Source organism: Falco punctatus, assembly GCF_963210335.1.
Source record: "Falco punctatus genome assembly, chromosome: 1".
Taxonomy (NCBI): Eukaryota; Metazoa; Chordata; class Aves; order Falconiformes; family Falconidae; genus Falco; species Falco punctatus.
This window is the reverse complement of record NC_137580.1, coordinates 12493823-12511537: the sequence shown is the minus strand read 5'-3', so window position 1 is coordinate 12511537 and position 17715 is coordinate 12493823. Positions and strand designations below refer to the sequence as shown.

Sequence of the window (17715 nt, the reverse complement as noted above, 5' to 3'; positions counted from 1 at the left end):
AAATGCTTTTTATTTTTAGGAAGCTATAATAGGAGAAGGAACAGGCAGAAAGATGTTCAGCAGCAGCAGTCTCCTGGGATCTTGTTGTTTACAAAAAAATCTCTAACAAAAGCAGACACTAAACAAATATGGTAAGACATGGCAATTTTTGCTTCTGGGACACACGGAGTACTATCTCGCTATAAAAACTTAATAGAGAACAAACAAGATAAAGCTCCTTTCAATCTTTTCATAATTTTAAAATGAAAATGTCACTTTCCCTATAAATTCTATTGAACTCTTCCTATAGCTCCAGTGAGGTGATTGTCTTGGCTGCAACACAAGTATTTTTTCTGAAACTATACTCTGAAGATATCTTTAGAGTGTCACAGCATTAGCAAGAATATTAAATTGACCTAAGTAAGTGAAACCAGAACTACAGCAGCAAATATAGTAATTCAAACAATGTTACAGAAGAATGAAGCAGTATTCCCATCTAAGAGAAGATTCTGTAATAAAGTAAGTGACAGGCAATATAGTTATTAGCATATGAATAAGAAGACAGTTTGAGTAGTAACGATGTCAGGTCAAGAAAAGATGTATTGCTCAGTTAACTCTCTAAATGAATAAACTTACTGTCTTTTTTTTTTTTTAACTCAAAGGACAGTATTGGCAGCAAATGGGTGAGGCCATGGTATTGCTTTATCCTCTGTGTGGCTTCCTGGTGTTAACATCTCTTCTGTTCTTCTCCAGCTGTAAACAAGAATCAATTTCAGTCTTATAGCTAGGGAAGGCAAAAGAACTCGTTTTCCTGAGCACCTGCAGAGAGATCCTATTTCAGCCAACTTTCCCTGCTGTCCATCAACATCAAAAAAACTTTCAGGCTGCATTGAAGTTAGCACTAACCCCAGGTCTCTCCCAGGCAGCACCTGCTGGGGTCCTACCCCTGTGGCAACTCATCATACTCGATGCAGAGGGAACTGAGCTGCCAACCGAAACTTCCCGAGAGTAGAGAGAGAAGTGGGATTTCTCACCTTGTGTGTGAAATACCCCGTGGTGTGTATTTTCCATAGGTTTGCTTTTGCCTATGCCCAGCTGAACACAGGATCACTGACCTTTGGGTGTTTCCATGTCCTATATATAATAAGGCATCCAGTTTGCATGCTTTGAATTGCTTGCTACCATGAGTGGTAAAGGGAGCCAATAGATCTAATTTAGGCCGTTTCAATACCCTACAATGTCATCTTCAGTATTCTTATGGATTAAAATTCTTAACTTCCAGGTAAATCCCTACTTCAGGAGAATTTAGGCAGCCTAGTCTTTTTAAAGCCTAGCTTTTAAACATTTGCCATTTTACCTCTTGGCAACGAGTGTCCCAACAGGCTGAGACAGAGGTCCACAAAACACCATGAGATTCCATAAAAGAGGAGCTTAGCAACCTGGAGGAGATTGCTCATCTTTAACTGAGGCAATTTGTAGCCATTTGCTCTGAGATCATTTGAAATTTTGGGTACAGACACACAATCCAGCAAATGCTAAGCATAGGTTACCTTTTAAACCAAAAAGGTATAAACTGATGAATTTTACCTTGTGAAAGCGCAACCTAACAAAGTAGTGCAGCACATACGAGAGGTAGTCATGTAGTGAATTTCGATGTGTCATTTGCTCATTATCAGCTGTTACCTAAATCCAGCTTCTGAGTGTCTGTATATGAAGAATCTGGAACTGGAGTTCCCCACATGCCACTCCTCTTCTACTTACTGACCACATTTCACACACTCAAGTTTGAATATGGTGGTCTTGTAACTTTCTACAAGGTATAGTTCAGCTGGAATTACCCTCACTTCAGAAACATGGAAAAGGTTATGGAAGACATATATAAGATCCAAAATTCAGAGATACACCCCTCACCCCAATGCTACAGACACTGTAAATTTTAATTTTCAATAGCATATCAAAGTGGAGATTGTGCTTTTCACTGTAATGCAGGTAAGGTGATGTGTGGTCGTGCTGGATGAGTGCCTTGGATGCTTCTGTGCAGGCTGGAGTGGGATAAAAGTCACAGGGTTTGGGTTTTTTTGAAAGAGAGAGCATGGGCTAGGGTAAGGGGGTGGCAAATGTCTTGCTGGCGTGAGAGGAAACATATTTACAGCTTCTTGGATGTTCATTGAAAGTACGGTGGTATGCCAGGACCGGAACAGAGCTCTGGGGAGCCAGGCAAAGGGAGAACCTCAGATGGTCCTGTGAACAGAAACAAATAATATGGGAAGAACCACCATCAACTATTATACCAAACTGGGTGGTTATAAATCAAAGCATTGACCTAGTTCATTGTAGTTCAGCTTTCAGCGCCAAAAGAAATCAAATATTTTTTGTTTTTATTGAGTTATTTTTATTCAGGAGTACTTTTAAGGTGAGAAGTAACCACTGGATTATAAACTAATGGTGAAGAATTTCATATCTTGCACTTAAATAAAGCATGCTTTCCAGCGGTATTTTTTGTTTAATTTGAATGTAAGAGTAATTGTCTTTCACTTCCCAGGACAGTCTTACTTCTGAATTTTCTCCAAAGGACAATCCCTGTTTAATCAGCTACTTCTGCTCCAAGTTGCACGGTCTAGTTTAAACTTTGGTTCTTATTATGCCTTTATCCACTAGCTTAAAGAGCTTAAATACCTGCTGTTATATCCCTGTGATGGTACTTACACAATGTAATCATATCGTCTCTTTTCTTGAAAAGCTGAATAGATTGGGCACCCAAAATCTCTGCCAGGAGAGGAATTACTTCAAATTATTTTTAGGGTTCCTTTCTTAACCTGCTCTAGTATTTCACTACCCTTTTAAAATGCAGATACCAAAACTGGACAGTTTCCCACTCTCTGTCTCGCTGATGCTTCACGCAGAGCATGTTCCCTACTCCTGTTATTCCTCTGAAATATCTGAGGGTAGCTGCATCCTCTTTAGGCCCCTTTTGCCTAGGAATATAGCACAATTCCTTGCCTGTGGGCAGAAAAAAATCACCCACTGCTCAGTTCTGCTCCGGAGTGCAGAGCGGCTGGCAGTTTTGGTCTCCTGGAGTCATGTTTTTGCATTGGGCTCTATTAAAACACGTTCTGTTTCAACTAAGCTTTTCTTACCTGGACTTCGGTAGGTTACATGTGTAATGAGAATGTCATGTATCATTGAATAACACTTTTCAAAACCCTGTAATGGCTATGGCTGTGTAATATTACTAACCACACTGATAATTTCCTCACAATAACATGAATCGTGTCTGCTTGGCAGGCCAGTTCCCAGAGAAAAAAAAACAACCCCCAAAATTTTATCCGTACATTGCATTTTTTTCTCTTCTGTTTTTCTTGGGGTTGGTTAACGTTAGGCTAACCAGCCTGTAACTACCTTGTCACCATAATTAGTTTTTCTGGATCTTACCAGAAAACTGAACACTGAATCTTTCAAGATTTTCCTGTTATGCCAGGATTTGCTTGGAGTTCTGCCAGAGAGCTGGTTATTCTCCCCGCCCTCCTGCCCACTCTTGGGATTCCATGTGTGCCATTTTTCCGGGTCTGCTGGGTTTTGTATGTTCTTAGGAGGTGCTTCTTAATCTCTCTTTTTTGAGTCAATAATCTGGCAAACACACCCTCACTTTCTTTCCAAATATAAACCTGAAGTATTTATAATTTTTATTGTTTTTAATTATGTTTATAATTTTATTATAAATAATAATTTATAAATTTTTTGCCTTCTCTTCTAATAATACTTCTTAGTCTTCCAAATATACAAATGCTTTATTGCCCATAGCCCTGCCAGGCATGGATTTTCCTCTTACAACTTTTGCTTCCCTTATGAAGTCTCAACACTTTCTAATTAATGTTGATTGCCATCTACTTTCATCTCTCAATGTTAGTTCTACATGGTGATTTTTTTTCTCAGTTGCTGACTTCTCCAGGAATTGGGCTTTCAAGGAAAGTTATCCTCTTGCTTGATTGTAGACTTTTTGGCAACTCACCATATTTCTCAGTAAACGTCTTGATTTTATTCCCCTATTCACCTGTACATTTTTTCTCCAAAACTCACTGCTTTCAATCTGGGGAAATAACTTTCAAAGCAGCACGTGCGCGTGTGTGTAAAATACGGTTAAGGCTGTCATCTGTTTGCTTAGGTCAGTGCAGCAATGACCATAAACTGGAAACCAGCAAACTGACACTAATGACATACCTGGGCATCTCATCTAAATGAAAGGGAATGGTATTCCTAGCAGATTATTTTAATCAAGAGGGGGCTAAAATAGGCAATATCTATTAATCTTGTGAGACATCCTTCTGTTGCTGAACATAGTTATGGAGAATTAGACTTTTTGCTACTCGCACTAGGATAGAGTCAGTTGTGTTTTGACCCTTTTAAAGGCATTTGAGTCTTGGCCACGTTCTTTTGGGGCGTTTTCTACATTAAAATTCCCCAGATCTGGGCTTTCACTGAGCCGGAACTAAAGTATTCTTTTCTGTCTGTGCCTATGGAGTTTGAATATGTCCGGGGAGCGGCTCTGGGGTCTCACCATCGGGGTTCTCTGTGTTCCTGCCCGATTTTGGTAAACGTGCAGTAAGAAACGTATGGGGTTTGTACTGTAACACCTGCTATACAAACGATTATTCCTCTGAGCAACGGGGCATAATGACGTTACACCATTGCCATTTGCAATGTAACTTATCCTGCAGCAGAGAAAAAGAGAAAAGAAAAATAAAGTCAAGGTTAAAACCGCGAGCCGGAGGTGCGACCGGCCGCTTGCAGAGCCCCCCAGGGCTCCGCTCTCCCCACCTCCCGGGGCTCCGCTCCCCCCCTCCCCCCTGCCCCGGGGCTCCGCTCCCCCCCCCCCCCCCGCGGGAGGCAGCCCCTGGGCCGGCCCTGGCGGCCCCGCGCTGCCGGCAGGTGGCGCTGCCGCGCCGCTGCGGCAGCCGCTCCTCCCGCACACGGCGCCCCCCGCCGCCCCGCACCCCGGGGAGCGCAGCCCCGCCGGCGGGCCGCGCCGGGCGTCCGCAGGGGCCGGGCCTGCAGCGGGAGCGGCGCCGCGCGTTTGCGCCTGTGGGAATCCCCCCGCCTGCGCGCCTTGCGGCCGGCCGGGCTGCCAGCGGCGGGGGAGGCAGCTGTGCGGACAAGGGCGAGGGAGGGGGGGAGAGGGGCAGGAGGAAGCAAGGCGGCGGGGAGGGCGAGGGGAGGGCGGAGACGGGGCCAGCCCGAGGAAATCAAACGGCCCCGGCATGAATTAGGCAGCGGGCTGCAGAGGGGAGGGCCCCCTCCCCCCAGCCCGGCGGGAGCAGCGCCGCCCCGCGCAGAGCCGCTGCTCGGGGCGCGCCACGCACACAGACACACACAGGCAGGCGGCGGGGGCGGGCCGGCGGGCCGGCCGGGCGGGGGGGCCCGGCAGATGAAGATGGCAATGTCCGTGATCCAAGCGTGCCGCAGCCTGGCTCTCTCAACATGGCTGCTGTCCTTTTGTTTCGTGCATCTGCTGTGCCTGGACTTCACCGTGGCCGAGAAGGAGGAGTGGTACACGGCCTTCGTCAACATCACCTACGCCGACCCGGCGGCCGGCAGCGCCGAGCTCCGCAGCGAGAAGAGCGAGTGCGGGCGTTACGGCGAGCAGTCGCCCAAGCAGGACGCCCGCGGGCAGGTGGCCCTCTCCGCCTCGCCCACCGACCGCTACGCCTGCGACCCCGGCACCCGCTTTAACGCCCCGGCGCCGGGCAAGAGCTGGGTGGCCCTCATCCCGCGGGGCAACTGCACCTACAAGGACAAGATCCGCCACGCCGCCGCCCAGAACGCCTCCGCCGTGGTCATCTACAACGTGGGCTCCAGCAACGCCAACGAGACCATCACCATGCCCCACGCAGGTGAGCCCCGCCACCCTGCCCGCCGGGCCGGCCCCGTGTCCCTCCGTGCGGCAGCCCACGCGGCTGTCCCGCAGCCGTGCGGTGGCAGCTGCTGGGGGGAGGGGGTGAAGGTGGCCTCGCACCCCCCGGCGAGGAGCAGGGTGGGCTGCGGGCCTCGCGGGGCGGTGGGTGCTCATGGCGGGGGCCGCGGGGCACCGCTCCGTGCTGGCACGGCGAAGGACGGCTGTGCTGCTGGGAGCGGTGCGCCCTGGCGTGCCAGGGGTGGAAAGTTTGGGAGAGGTGAAGTTTGGGTTTAGTCGGAGGAATGGATGGGACCCTGAGCCCACTGCGGGGCACCGATGTGGTGGTGTGTCCTGAGGATCCTCTGGCAGGTGCCGTGAGGATCGGGTGTGACAGAGACCTTCAGAAGACGAGAAGCTTAGTGTTTATGGTGCCGGCTTATCGGGAGGTGCAATAAAGTAGGGAACACGGTGTCCCCTATCTTGCCTGTGATAGTGTAAAAGCTGTGAGATTGAGCCGGAATGCCCAGTATCTGATTTGGTGAGAACATGAGATATTTTGTCCAGGACTGGGCTTGGGTGTGTATGTGGGGAGTTTCACTCTGCCAGGTGAACGCTCTGATGGAGTTTGTGCTTGCAGTGTTGGCACATGGGTGCTTGGGTCCCCACATGTGCTTGTCACCTAGCAGAAACCCAGTCATCAGAAACAGTCCAAGCCTGGTGTTATGGCCAACAAAACCCGCTATTTTTGTAACATTGTTTGATCTGAAGTAATGTTGTTTTAAAAACAGATCACCAGGTTTATGTTTAGGGGTGGTGGTTTCTGCCAGGGGTCGTTGGTCTTTTATACCAGCAGCCTATGCCATGGAGACTAAAATGCCACCTATTGTGAAATCTCAGTTTGGTTTGCATCCAGTAACTAATCATGCCCAGCTGTTTCATGCCACTTGAATCTTAGCAAAGTTAGGGGTAAATTGAAACACAGAAAGGCTGCAAAACAGGATGTTATTCTAATGGCATTTTAAATTTCCACAGTGAACTAGTTAGCATGGATGTGCTGAAAAACAGTTTGTTGCCTAACTATAATGCTATAATACTGCTGATGCAAAAGTAGCGCCTTTGGAACCTCTTGTGTGTAGCCTCTTTAAGAGATTAACCATTTATTTGGGCAAATCGATGGTTCTTTGGTAGAACTGGAAGGTGGAAGTTGGGGGGGGGGGGGAGGTTAGTATTTTCCATTGGTTTTGTGAGACAAGCAACTCATAACCTCTTGAGCTTCTTAAAACTGCACTTTATAACCTGCACATGGTTTGGTAGCTGTTCAGATTATACTTCTTGGTACTTTAAGTATCACAGATTATATACTAAGCAGTATAAAGTAGTAGGAGCTTGGCATACTTATGCACCCTTGAAGTAAAGCTCAGGCTGTTTCAAAACTTAAGATGCATCGCTTGTTCTTGTCTAGTGAGTTTCTCTAGAACTGCCAACATGTTGGATCAATTAATGGTTTGCCTGTTTTTAAAGTATGCACTAAGCTGGTTTCCCACACAAATGATGTTTTATTAAGAAACAGTGGGAGTAAAAAATGTGTGTAACCTTTTAAAATGTTAGAGCTTTTGTTTGTTTTAAAGCCTAAAATGAAGTAAGCAGGGACTCTTTCTTAGGAAAGTGGTCTCAGCTTTCAAAAATATGAACACTGTATCACTTATCTTGGGGGCAGCTTCTTTTATGTCATATGACTCCTTACAGTTTATTCTGAGAATCCTTTCTGAGTACTGAATTGATACCCAGCAGTGTGATTATACAGTACCAGAAGCTGAAATGAAAAGAAACTTGCAGAAAATAATCCGGACTTGTAGAACACTGTCAGTGAGACTGAAGGGCTTTGCTGGTTGGTCGTATGAGGCTGTCTTCATTTTCAGGATTTTTTTGTTCTGCCGAGTTGAGAAATGGTTGTTGGTCTTACCTTAGAGAAAACTCAGAGGAGTTTTAGAGCATAAGTCTGCTGGAACAGGAGGAAAAATAATGATTCTTAAATATTTGACAAACTAGCAGAGTTTCAGAACTGAATTTATCTTTACTTTTCCTCTCGTACCACCATTAGGCTGAGACAAAGTGAATGTACAAGCTGTGTAAAATTATCTTTTGGACTTGCAGCCTTTGACGTTTGCTTGGTCCCAGTCTAAATGATAGCACAAGATTCAAGTGAAGAATGAATCAGGTTCTTGGTTTGTGAGTTCAGCAGCATCTGTGGTGCTCTGCCCACGCCAAATCCTGGAGTGGGAAGAAGAAAATTCCATCCTGGAAAATACTTGGGGGGTGGGAGGGGAGGGTGAAATATGACCTAAAAAGCAATTTCAAAGTCAAAAGAAATATGATGTTACTCTTTTTTTTTTTTTTTTTCCTCCCACAGATTTTTTTTTGACGTTTCATATAAGCTCAAATAAACTCTTCTATGAAGAAAAGTATATCCTGTTGCATAACAACATGGTTCCTGCCCTTACTAAAGAACTATGACTCCTAAGAGAGATATTTTTCCTTATGTACTTTCTTCTCTATGCTTTACCTTCTTTCTCTTACTCTCATTTTTATATCTCTGCTTTTTTTTCTGCTTCTCTCACCCCCACTCTCATTTCTTCAACTCTACCCCTGTGCTTCATTCTCCCTCTTGATGTGACTGTGCTACTTCATGGTGCTTTGCCCTTGTGACTTTCTTCGCAAAGCGCTCTCTTTCTCCTGCCAAAGATCTTACCTCACAGCTGTATGTTTAATTATATTTCCTGTTTTCTGCTACAGTGCATGCCAATGACCCTTTGCTAACTTGGTGCCTCCTCATTTTAAAATCTATAGGGAACTGTAGCAAGATACCATTGCTGAATTTGAAGGAGGGTTGGTAACACCGCCAACCCCCAAGTCAAAACCAGAGGGGTGTTATATCAAAACTTGTTGCAGAAAACCTCAAACAAAACTTTCCAGGATTTATTTATAATGCACCAGACGGAACAGACAAAGTGTGCAATTTGAACCAGTTCAGTCACCGTACTGAAAGCTTTTGCTTTCAGGGAGCTTGTACTTAGGTCACTGCTTGCACATCCGGAAGAGTGAGGCAGAGTTGTGAACATCTGTGTTCACAGGGAATGCAGAGCTCTGTGGTTCTTGTGCTAGGACACGCTTAGCTTTTACATCATCTGCTACAGCCTTTGCAAACCGGCATCTTTATTTTTATTGGCTTGAAGTATGGTAAAGAGCTGTGAGTCCAACTCCGTTTGCTTTTTGCCTAAATAGGTTTTAACCAGAGAGGGGGAAAAAAAGCATCTAGAATTTCTGTTTCAGGTACTTTTTATTCTCCTAAATCAACATTTCTGGAAGAAATGTACTCTAATAATACACAGGATGTTCTTTTTCTTCCAGACTAATAATCCATAATGTTGGCTAGGGTTTCTGATTGGCATTTTGTCTCATTTGGAACAAATTAGTTGTTATTTAGATTTGAAAAAGCTCTAGCCACTGTGTCTGCATTTAATAACTTAGTATTAATTAGAAGTGTACTTACTACCTATTGTAGCGTATGACCTAACACTTCCTCTGAGCTCTGAATAGATACAGTAAGCGAGCTTTCCAGAAGGTGATTCAAGGTGAGAACTTCCCTCTCTCCAGCTCTTATTTGAAGTAACCTAGGCTGACCGCTTCTAACTTGGGCACCTGTCATGTGCTTGGGGCTAGGGAGGGATGTTAACTGCAACTGTACACCTTGATCCTATGTGAGTAAAAATCAAACCTTTAGTATTCAAGGGTTTGTAACATTCAGTTTGAATTCTGGGGTGCATCAGAGTGTCTCACTGAATGGATATGATTACTATGTGAAGTAAATTGCATCCTAAGTATTTTGGACCACCAGCATATGTGAGTCAGGCAGTTCTGCATTTTCTGTATTCTGCTTTTCCAGTGCATGCCGTCATAAAGTTTTAAGTCGCGTGCTGCGCATATGACAGCCCATTTTCAATGAGAGGCAGATGCCTCGTTTTTTGTAATGGCTCATACACAGTGGCAGCAACTGTCAGCTGTATCTTTGAGACATGAATCTTATATGTGGTCAGACATGACTTGTGAGTTCTTCCCTCCCTCCCTCTTTGGCCCCCCAGTGCAGCACGTGTGCACCAGATTGCATGAGGAGGGAGGGCATGGCCATCCCGCTGCAAAACCAGGTGCGTCTCTCCACAGACGTGGTCAATGTGGCCGGCGTGATCTCTGTGTGTTCAGTTCGGTAACAGTTTCTTCCCTTGTACTCAGATTTTTGTTCTGTGATCAGTGACTACTCTTGCCTTTTACATATTTTAAGATGTGTAGTTTTGGCTTTAGGCTCCCCTGTAGATTTTTACTGATGTGCAAATTAAACACTGAAGTTGAAGATTTCTCTCTTCACAGACATAATTCAGTACTGTAGCTACATTTTTTCCTTTATCAAAACAATTGTTTTCCTAAACTTCTGTTGAATTCTAATGAGGAAAATGTGCTGACAGCATTCACACTGAATTAACATATGGATAAGTGTGAATTAATTGAGGGTTGGAGATTTCAGGCTTTCAGGGCCTGCCATAATTATTTTCTGTTCCAGGCACCCAGGATTCATTCCTAATAGAAACCAACTGGGTGGGGGAGGGAGATGGAGATTAGTGCATCTCTGAGCCTTATCCATCATGAAATTGAGGCATGGCTGGGGTGTGCTGCCATCCTTAGGAACTCAGAGGAGCTTCCGGATCCAACGCGTAGGCCTGGCTTTCAGTAGTTTTTGAAAATCTGGTTCTCTGTATTTATTGAAATCAAGGATTTGTAACACTGGCTAGAGCCAGCAGGACTGCCGACAGCTGTCCCCCTGCGTTTGCTGTTTGCTCGGGAGCAACGCTTCTGCCTGCTAGTTCTGCCGTGGTTCAGTGCTAGACTTGTGGATGTGTTCAGCTATGCCAAGTGGTGGGGAGACTTTGTGACGTTTGGTAACTGGTTTAGCTTTAACTGGATTAAAAGGGATGAATTTGACCTACAAGGACTAGAGCAACAAAATAATCTTAGTCTCCGGTCTGCTTGGAACAGCCACTGCAGCACTGAGGCACTGAGTTTTGTCATTAGGTCAGGTGCTTTTTGCTTTGTTGAGTCTCACATCTTCTTTCAACCTCACGACTGGCTTGTGTAGCTCCTCCAGAGCCCGTTGCAGTCAGCAGAAAGACAAGGAGTCCCTTGAACTTTGGATCAAATCGTACGGTACAGCTTTCCTTACGAAGTAGTCAAGTATTGATTCATTGAAGATCGCATTGATCCTCCAAGCTTACTGATTGCAAAAGCAGCTGATTTCTGCATGCCCTTTGGTTATCTGCAGCATTTGTTTGCAGTGATATTCATACAAGTGTTGTCTTCAGATCTCTGCATTAAGAAGTGACACAGCAAGAAGAAAATCTTCCTCAGAAACAAATCTGTATCAGATGAGCATTGATTCTAACTGCTGCCTGTTAATCTGGCGCACCACCTTTTGGTATGCTGTCCGTTGGAGAATGGCTTGCTTTTGATAAAGTGATAGTTTGTTCTAGTCCTATTGGTATTTTGGCTTTGAAATGGTATATGTTAGCTTGGGTTATCAGACTCCCGTGGCAGTCTGTGGCTAATGTGTTAACTCCATTGTAGCTCACTTATTCATGCAGATATGTTTCTGTGCTGCCCTCCTTCACAGTATGCCACAGAGCAGAGGAACATCTTCAGCAAAAGGGAAGATAAACCTACAGTTAGTTCAGTGTTGGCACTTTAAGAATCTCTTTTTCTAGTAAGAGAAGAGGACTCTTCCTACTTTTCTCATGTAAGCAAAGGACTAAAAGAACCCATCATTTTGCTGCACTTGTTTGGTGGAGCTCATAGTGCATTGTCATGCGAGACGACTGAGTCTCAAGTGACCTCTGCCTCCTTACACCGCAAGCCAGGCTGATGCAAAGTTAGATCTTTATGAAGGGATAGCCCAGTGACTTCTCCACTTCCCAATAACTCCCGCATAGCTAACCTGCACAGAAACAGCATTCATTTCAAGACAAGCCCCACTTCTGCCCTATCAGTTGCATTTGAGTACTAGTCACTTGATAACTTCTTTGGTACGGAAGTGAGTGAACAATACAATCGTTGACTCATAGAAATCAGATATGGAAAAGACTGAGTAGTCCATGTAATCTGTCACCTCACTAATGCAGGACTGCTTCCTACCATGTTACTGTCTACTACTGTCACAGTGCTTTTTGCTTAGCGTCTTGCAAAGGAAAGAATCTTGGTGTGCTTCAGAACCAAATGCAGTCTATGTAAGCAGCAGAATGGTGCTGAGGCAAGAGATATAAAATGTAGCATATTTTATTCTCATAACTTCCACAAAGTCATCTCGGCAGAGATGTAACTGCAAGTGTAAGGTTTAAAACCAACTGTTCCGTTGTACCGCACCGTGTAGGGGAGTATATGGCAATTGCAAGAAGAGGCAGCAAAATGTTTTGTAACAGGTTATGTCTGAACAGGCTTACTCTGCTGTGTCTTGATTCCATGGTGGGATGTGACCCAGGGCTTCATTTGTGCCCAGCTGTCCTCTCATTTCACTCTGTAGTGTTTTGGTTTCTCTGGAAAAGAAATCTAGATGATAGGCCACAGGCCAGCCACTGCACAGTTTCATCAGATCCTGAATATGGATGAGCAGGGGTCCCTATTCCATATCCGTACCCAGGGTATCCTGCTTGTTCATGAGTGCATTTAGATGTAGTATCTCAGAAGGTAATTCTACTAGGAACTACAGTTTCTGTTACCTAGAGTAGAAAACCCAGATCATGTAGGCGAAACCTCAACTTTTAAAATTTCCTGTATTAAATCTTCCAGCTTTGTATCTACTGTCTGACCCACTGCCCGTGTTAGTGGATGCCAAGCTTCATAAACCTACAAGTTTACTAATGAATTTGCTGTGAATTGAAGCTCGTCAATAATAGGCTTAGTTCTTCAGTGCATTTTGTGGACCCTTTAGAGGAATTCTCCAGCCAGGATAGGTTGAAAATTACTGATTTAGGTGCTTGCCACCCTGGTGGAAACAACATTTTCTGATTCAAATTGGATGAGTGGAAACACTTTTTACCAGTTCTAGTAGATGGAGAAAGGTTGTAAAGATTGGTTTGGTTATAAAGAGATGCTAGGCAGCTGCGTTTTATGAGAGGCTTAACATGGGCATTATTTATTTTTTGGCTCTTCTTCAATAAATTATTTAAGATAAACCTAAGAAAACTGAACTGAGTAGAACTGAAGGAGGTGATGAAAAGATTAACCTGTTTGTTTTATTGCTGTTCTACATTGAAATATGAAAAGCTAGCATCTTTGATTCTTTGCTACTTAAAGATAAAATAGCTTTTTCAAATAATTGTTCATTTCTTTTCCCTCTCAAGAGTAACTTCTAAATAACATCAATAAAGTGAAGTGCCTGTTCATTTGCTTCTGACAGTATAATCATAGTGATAGTGAATTATACTGCTAGACCTAGGGGTCTGTCAGAGATTCAGTCTCAAATTTGATGTGTGTAACTGTGTTTATGTATGTAATAGTCCCTGCTTTAAGTTGGAAACAGCCCATTTATTTTAACCTAATTTTTAGTTTGAGAAAAAAAATGGATGAAAAAAATGTTTATCTTTTTAATTCTCAAACCACAGAAACTTAAATTACAGCCATGTAACTCCATAGAGTCCTGGTTTGAGTATATCTTGTATACTCCTTAAAAACAGATAGAAGCATTACATCTGCGTAGGAATGTGGTTCCTTTAGGGATACATGGAATAGGGTGAGTTTGCAAGTGCACCCTTGTGCTACTCACTTACTGAGACATAGCTTTTTTAAAATGAATTTATATTCCGTAAGTGTCTTGAAACCTTTATCATGAGAGAGGATCCCTGGCACTGGGGTGCTCCATAGTAAAGCAGTTCTCTCCGTATGCTCTTCTACCAAGACAGCCCCCTACTGCTGACATATTTTTCTATGAGCCGTCGTTGTTTGTCCCTGAACATTGGCTTAATTATATAGGATTTTATTATTCCTCATTATTTGTTCCATACCTTGGGCTTCCTCCTGTTTTGTATGCTCTATGGTTTACCTCTTACTGTTCAAATGTCTCCTTACAAGGCATCTCTTTTGCAAGTCATTGTAAGAATATCTCACCAGATAATACATGTATTTTAAAGAGAATTATGCATCACATTCATCTCTGGCTTCCAGCTTTATAAATCACACATCATTAAAGTGTGCTCATCTATTTATTGCTTGATCTTGCAGTCCTTGTCAAAAAATTCATTTCTAGCATCATCACAGTTATATTGTGTTGATTGTGTCTGACGTTACACAGCAGCACTATGAATGGACTCAAGAACCTTAATAGGTAAATTCATCTTTAGTTGGACATATATGTCTAATCTTAAGATTACTGTAAAATGTGCCAGCATTAGTTGAACGTGTTGTGGATTGGCTGGGTTCAGACCCAGTACGATAAGGTGTACAGTTTTACTGTTTTGTTTAAATTGAGAAGCCTTTTTTTTTTTTAGTTCTCACTGTCATACTAGCAAAGCAATTCCAGTTCCTCATGATCAAAGCTCTGGGTGTCTAACCACTTTTACTATAAAAGATTTCTTGGATTTTCCAATTCTGCGAGAGTTCTGTATCAGTATCTGATAAAGATCTCTCTTGGTTTACACCCTGTGGTGCTAGCTAAAATGTTGGTATTCTTCTTCCTTTTCCGTTTCAGTATTTTCTGTTAGAAGGCAGAAATATATTTCTGCCTTTCCCTTGCCCTTTCAGAAGTCTCTGTATTGGAGAATCTTAAATCTTTGGCCATATTTTTGGGACATGTCTATGTTTGTACTCAAAAAAAGAAAAAAGCCTTAAAACACAAGTCTGATGCTGCAGTCCCATTCATGATTGCTTCTTATACTTGTACAGAATGTGCTTTCCCCTCTTGTGCCTTTTTAAGCTTTTATTATACACTCACCGTCTCTTAGTTTTACCTGCCAGTATCATGCTCCTTGAGTGAGACAGCTTTCCCAAGATTGTGTAATCTCTGTGGCTGGTCTCTTACTGCTTTTTTACGTCCGTGTGTTTGAAGTACCATCTGGTTGTCCACGAAATTCATACCTTTACTAAATACTATATCAAGACTTTTCACACTGGAGAACAAGGAGATACCTGAGTAAAATCCATTCTGTCTTGTTATAATACTGGCCTTGATGTCTTTCTCTTGCCTTATTTTTGCTTCAATCTTCTATCCTCTTCATTTTCTACTTTAGTTTTTTCCTCTCTTTTTTTTCTTTTTTTTCTTTTTTGGGGGAAGAGGGTATAATTTCTTTATTTCCACACTTCCAATAAATCTTTCCCTTGGACTTCCCACCTTTTTTTGTGTGTCGTCTTCATGTCCTTTTATGTGCTCTGCACCCATTTTCATCTCTTCTAGATTTTTTTTTTTCCTTTCTCTTCACCCCATACCAGGTTGACAAAAATAGCCAAAGGCTTTACATACAAAGTTGGCTGTTAGGGGAAGCAGGATTACACTCTTGTGGTTGTTTTGCTTTGCAGCTAACTCTGGGAGTAAAGAGCATCTACTTTCTGCTGCACAGGGTCAGCTTGGAGGAGTGGGGCACCAGCAGTCGGGAGTGTGGCAGAGCCGTTCATGAACAGAAGAAAACTGCTAGTCGGGCATAGCACATTTGCTATGCATAGAATGGCTTTGTGCTGAAGACTTCCTAAGTCTTTTTCATGAATTCTTAAAAGACTAAATTATGATCCCCCCTATGTAAAGGGGCGGATCCTGCTCTTTCATGCTTTTGCAGAAGATGAAGATTCCCCCACTGGGTGCTAAGAAAACTGACAGGGAGTTTTTCCATCAAAACTCTTTTGAAATGGATTTTCAACCAAAAAAAACTGTTTTGCAAAGTTTTTGCTCCCCAGAAAAGATCTTACAGTTCTGAGTTGGAGGAAAGAACTTGTTTTAGTAAATATTTAATGTCTCGGAATTTCAGGTTCAGAAACAGTTTCGTTTCCCTTTGCTTTTTTGATGATCTATTAAATTTTAATCAGCTTCTACCAGCTTTAGACACTACTTCCACCCCAGAGCACAGACCTGACTTCTTCCCAATTCAAACTTTACACTTCTCCAGGAATCAATGCATACATTTCATTGAGTATTATTTAAAGAAACTGAATGCAGGTTTGCAATGCTGAATTTCTTTCCCCTGTGATAGTGTGCCAACAGCTTTCTGTCTTCCCATAGCGTAGTCCTTAAGCCATCAGATCTTTGGCCCTTGCCGTGTGTGTGTATATCCTTACCAGCAGGTTAGATGTGACTTTAGCACTGTGTCTAGATACACATGGGAATGACACTTGGTGCGAGATAAAGATTGCCCTCATAGACAAAGACATAACAAGGATCAGGAGTTGTCAGTGGAAGCGAGACAAATTCAGGCCTGTGGTAAGATGCAATTTCCTAAATGGTTGCCTATAACTTAATGTTATTTGAATGGGCTTGGATAGCTCTCTTAAAAGTCACATCCTGGAAAAAATTGCCCCATTGTCTGGGAAAGTTGTGGTAGGATGTGTACAAGGAAGGCTGAAGAAGGTGATCATGATAGTTCTTTATGGTTTCAGGGACTGTACCTCTCTAGAACTAACACCCAGCTCTTTTCCACAATTGGAGTCTGTCAAAACAGCTCTGGCAGAAGCTCTGCAGAAGCTCTGCACCGTGGGCAGAGGTAAAGCCTATGGCCTGAAGCATCAGCTTTTCAAGGTGGAATTTCTGCATAGATGTCCTTTATCACCTGGAGGGAACTTGGCTGAGTGACAGCTGTGAACCGATGTCAGTTTGTTATTTCTTTGTAACTGTTGCTCATAGAAGAGAAGGCTGCAAGAAAAGGCACTTGCAAGAAAAACAGTCTGAGCCATTTCTATTTTTTTGTGTCTGAAGATAGCCAACAAATGCAGAGAACTGCCTGTAAGCCTGCAAAACAAGCATTTGCTGGAGCATCTGTCTCATATCGTAAAAGAAGTTGAAAGCCTTTCTCTTCCAAAACCTCTATTTAAATGTTGAATGCCTGCACGAGGGAGTATCATGGTTAAATGCAGTCCAGAGCAGCAAAGGTGTCACAGGTGGGGATGCAATACTTGTAAAGCGGATAGTACCATCATTCACTTTGCCAGAGGAATAGCTAAAATAGCCATTAGGTGAAAGTCATGTGAATGAACCTGAATCCTGGAGAGGTGATTTCACGTAGATGGGAAAATAATAGCTATGGAAGTAGCTTGTGACCCCTGTGGCATCAGCAGCAGGGAGACATTCTTCCTGTCCAGAGGCTATGAAGGTTACTTGTCTTATCCATATATCTTAATCTCCATTTCACTTCTGCACTGACTTCCATTTCTCACTGGTACCCATTGCCATGATCTTTGAAATTGCCTTGTTTGCTGCCTCATTGCTGTTTGTTGCAGTCCTTCCTTGCTGCCTTTGCAGGTGGTGGGAACGTTCCCTGAGATGATGAGGATCTTGGTCACCTTGTGCTCAGGTTTGAGCTTGTACATTTTCTAGTTGCCTTTAGCAGTTTTGCATGTTGCTTGGTGTTTGAGTATGGAGGATTGTATTGCTCGCAGAGTACTGCCCAGCTGGATCCATAGATGAATTGGAGAAAGCTACCAAACAGCTCAACTGTATGGGAATGAGCTATGTCAAGGCAGTTGGGATCCTCTAGTGCATATTGATCTTCAGGGAACTCATCTGTCCTTTTTACCCCTGATCTGCTAACGAAACCACATAGGAAAATTTCATT

General features: G+C 43.4%; 1 protein-coding gene across 3 annotated transcripts in view; it reads left to right on the top strand.

The window, feature by feature from the left end:
• Positions 1–17715, top strand: part of RNF150 (ring finger protein 150) — a 222449-nt gene that overhangs the window by 89375 nt on the left and 115359 nt on the right. Inside the window, exon 1 of one of the 3 annotated variants that reach the window (XM_080403068.1) lies at positions 4865–5867. The exons of the other annotated variants lie outside the window; for them this stretch is intronic. Within the exon in view, the coding sequence (XP_080259194.1) occupies positions 5402–5867 (466 nt within the window). The 5' untranslated portion in view covers positions 4865–5401. Of the gene's footprint in view, positions 1–4864; positions 5868–17715 lie in introns of those variants that run through there. 3 annotated transcript variants of the gene reach the window in all.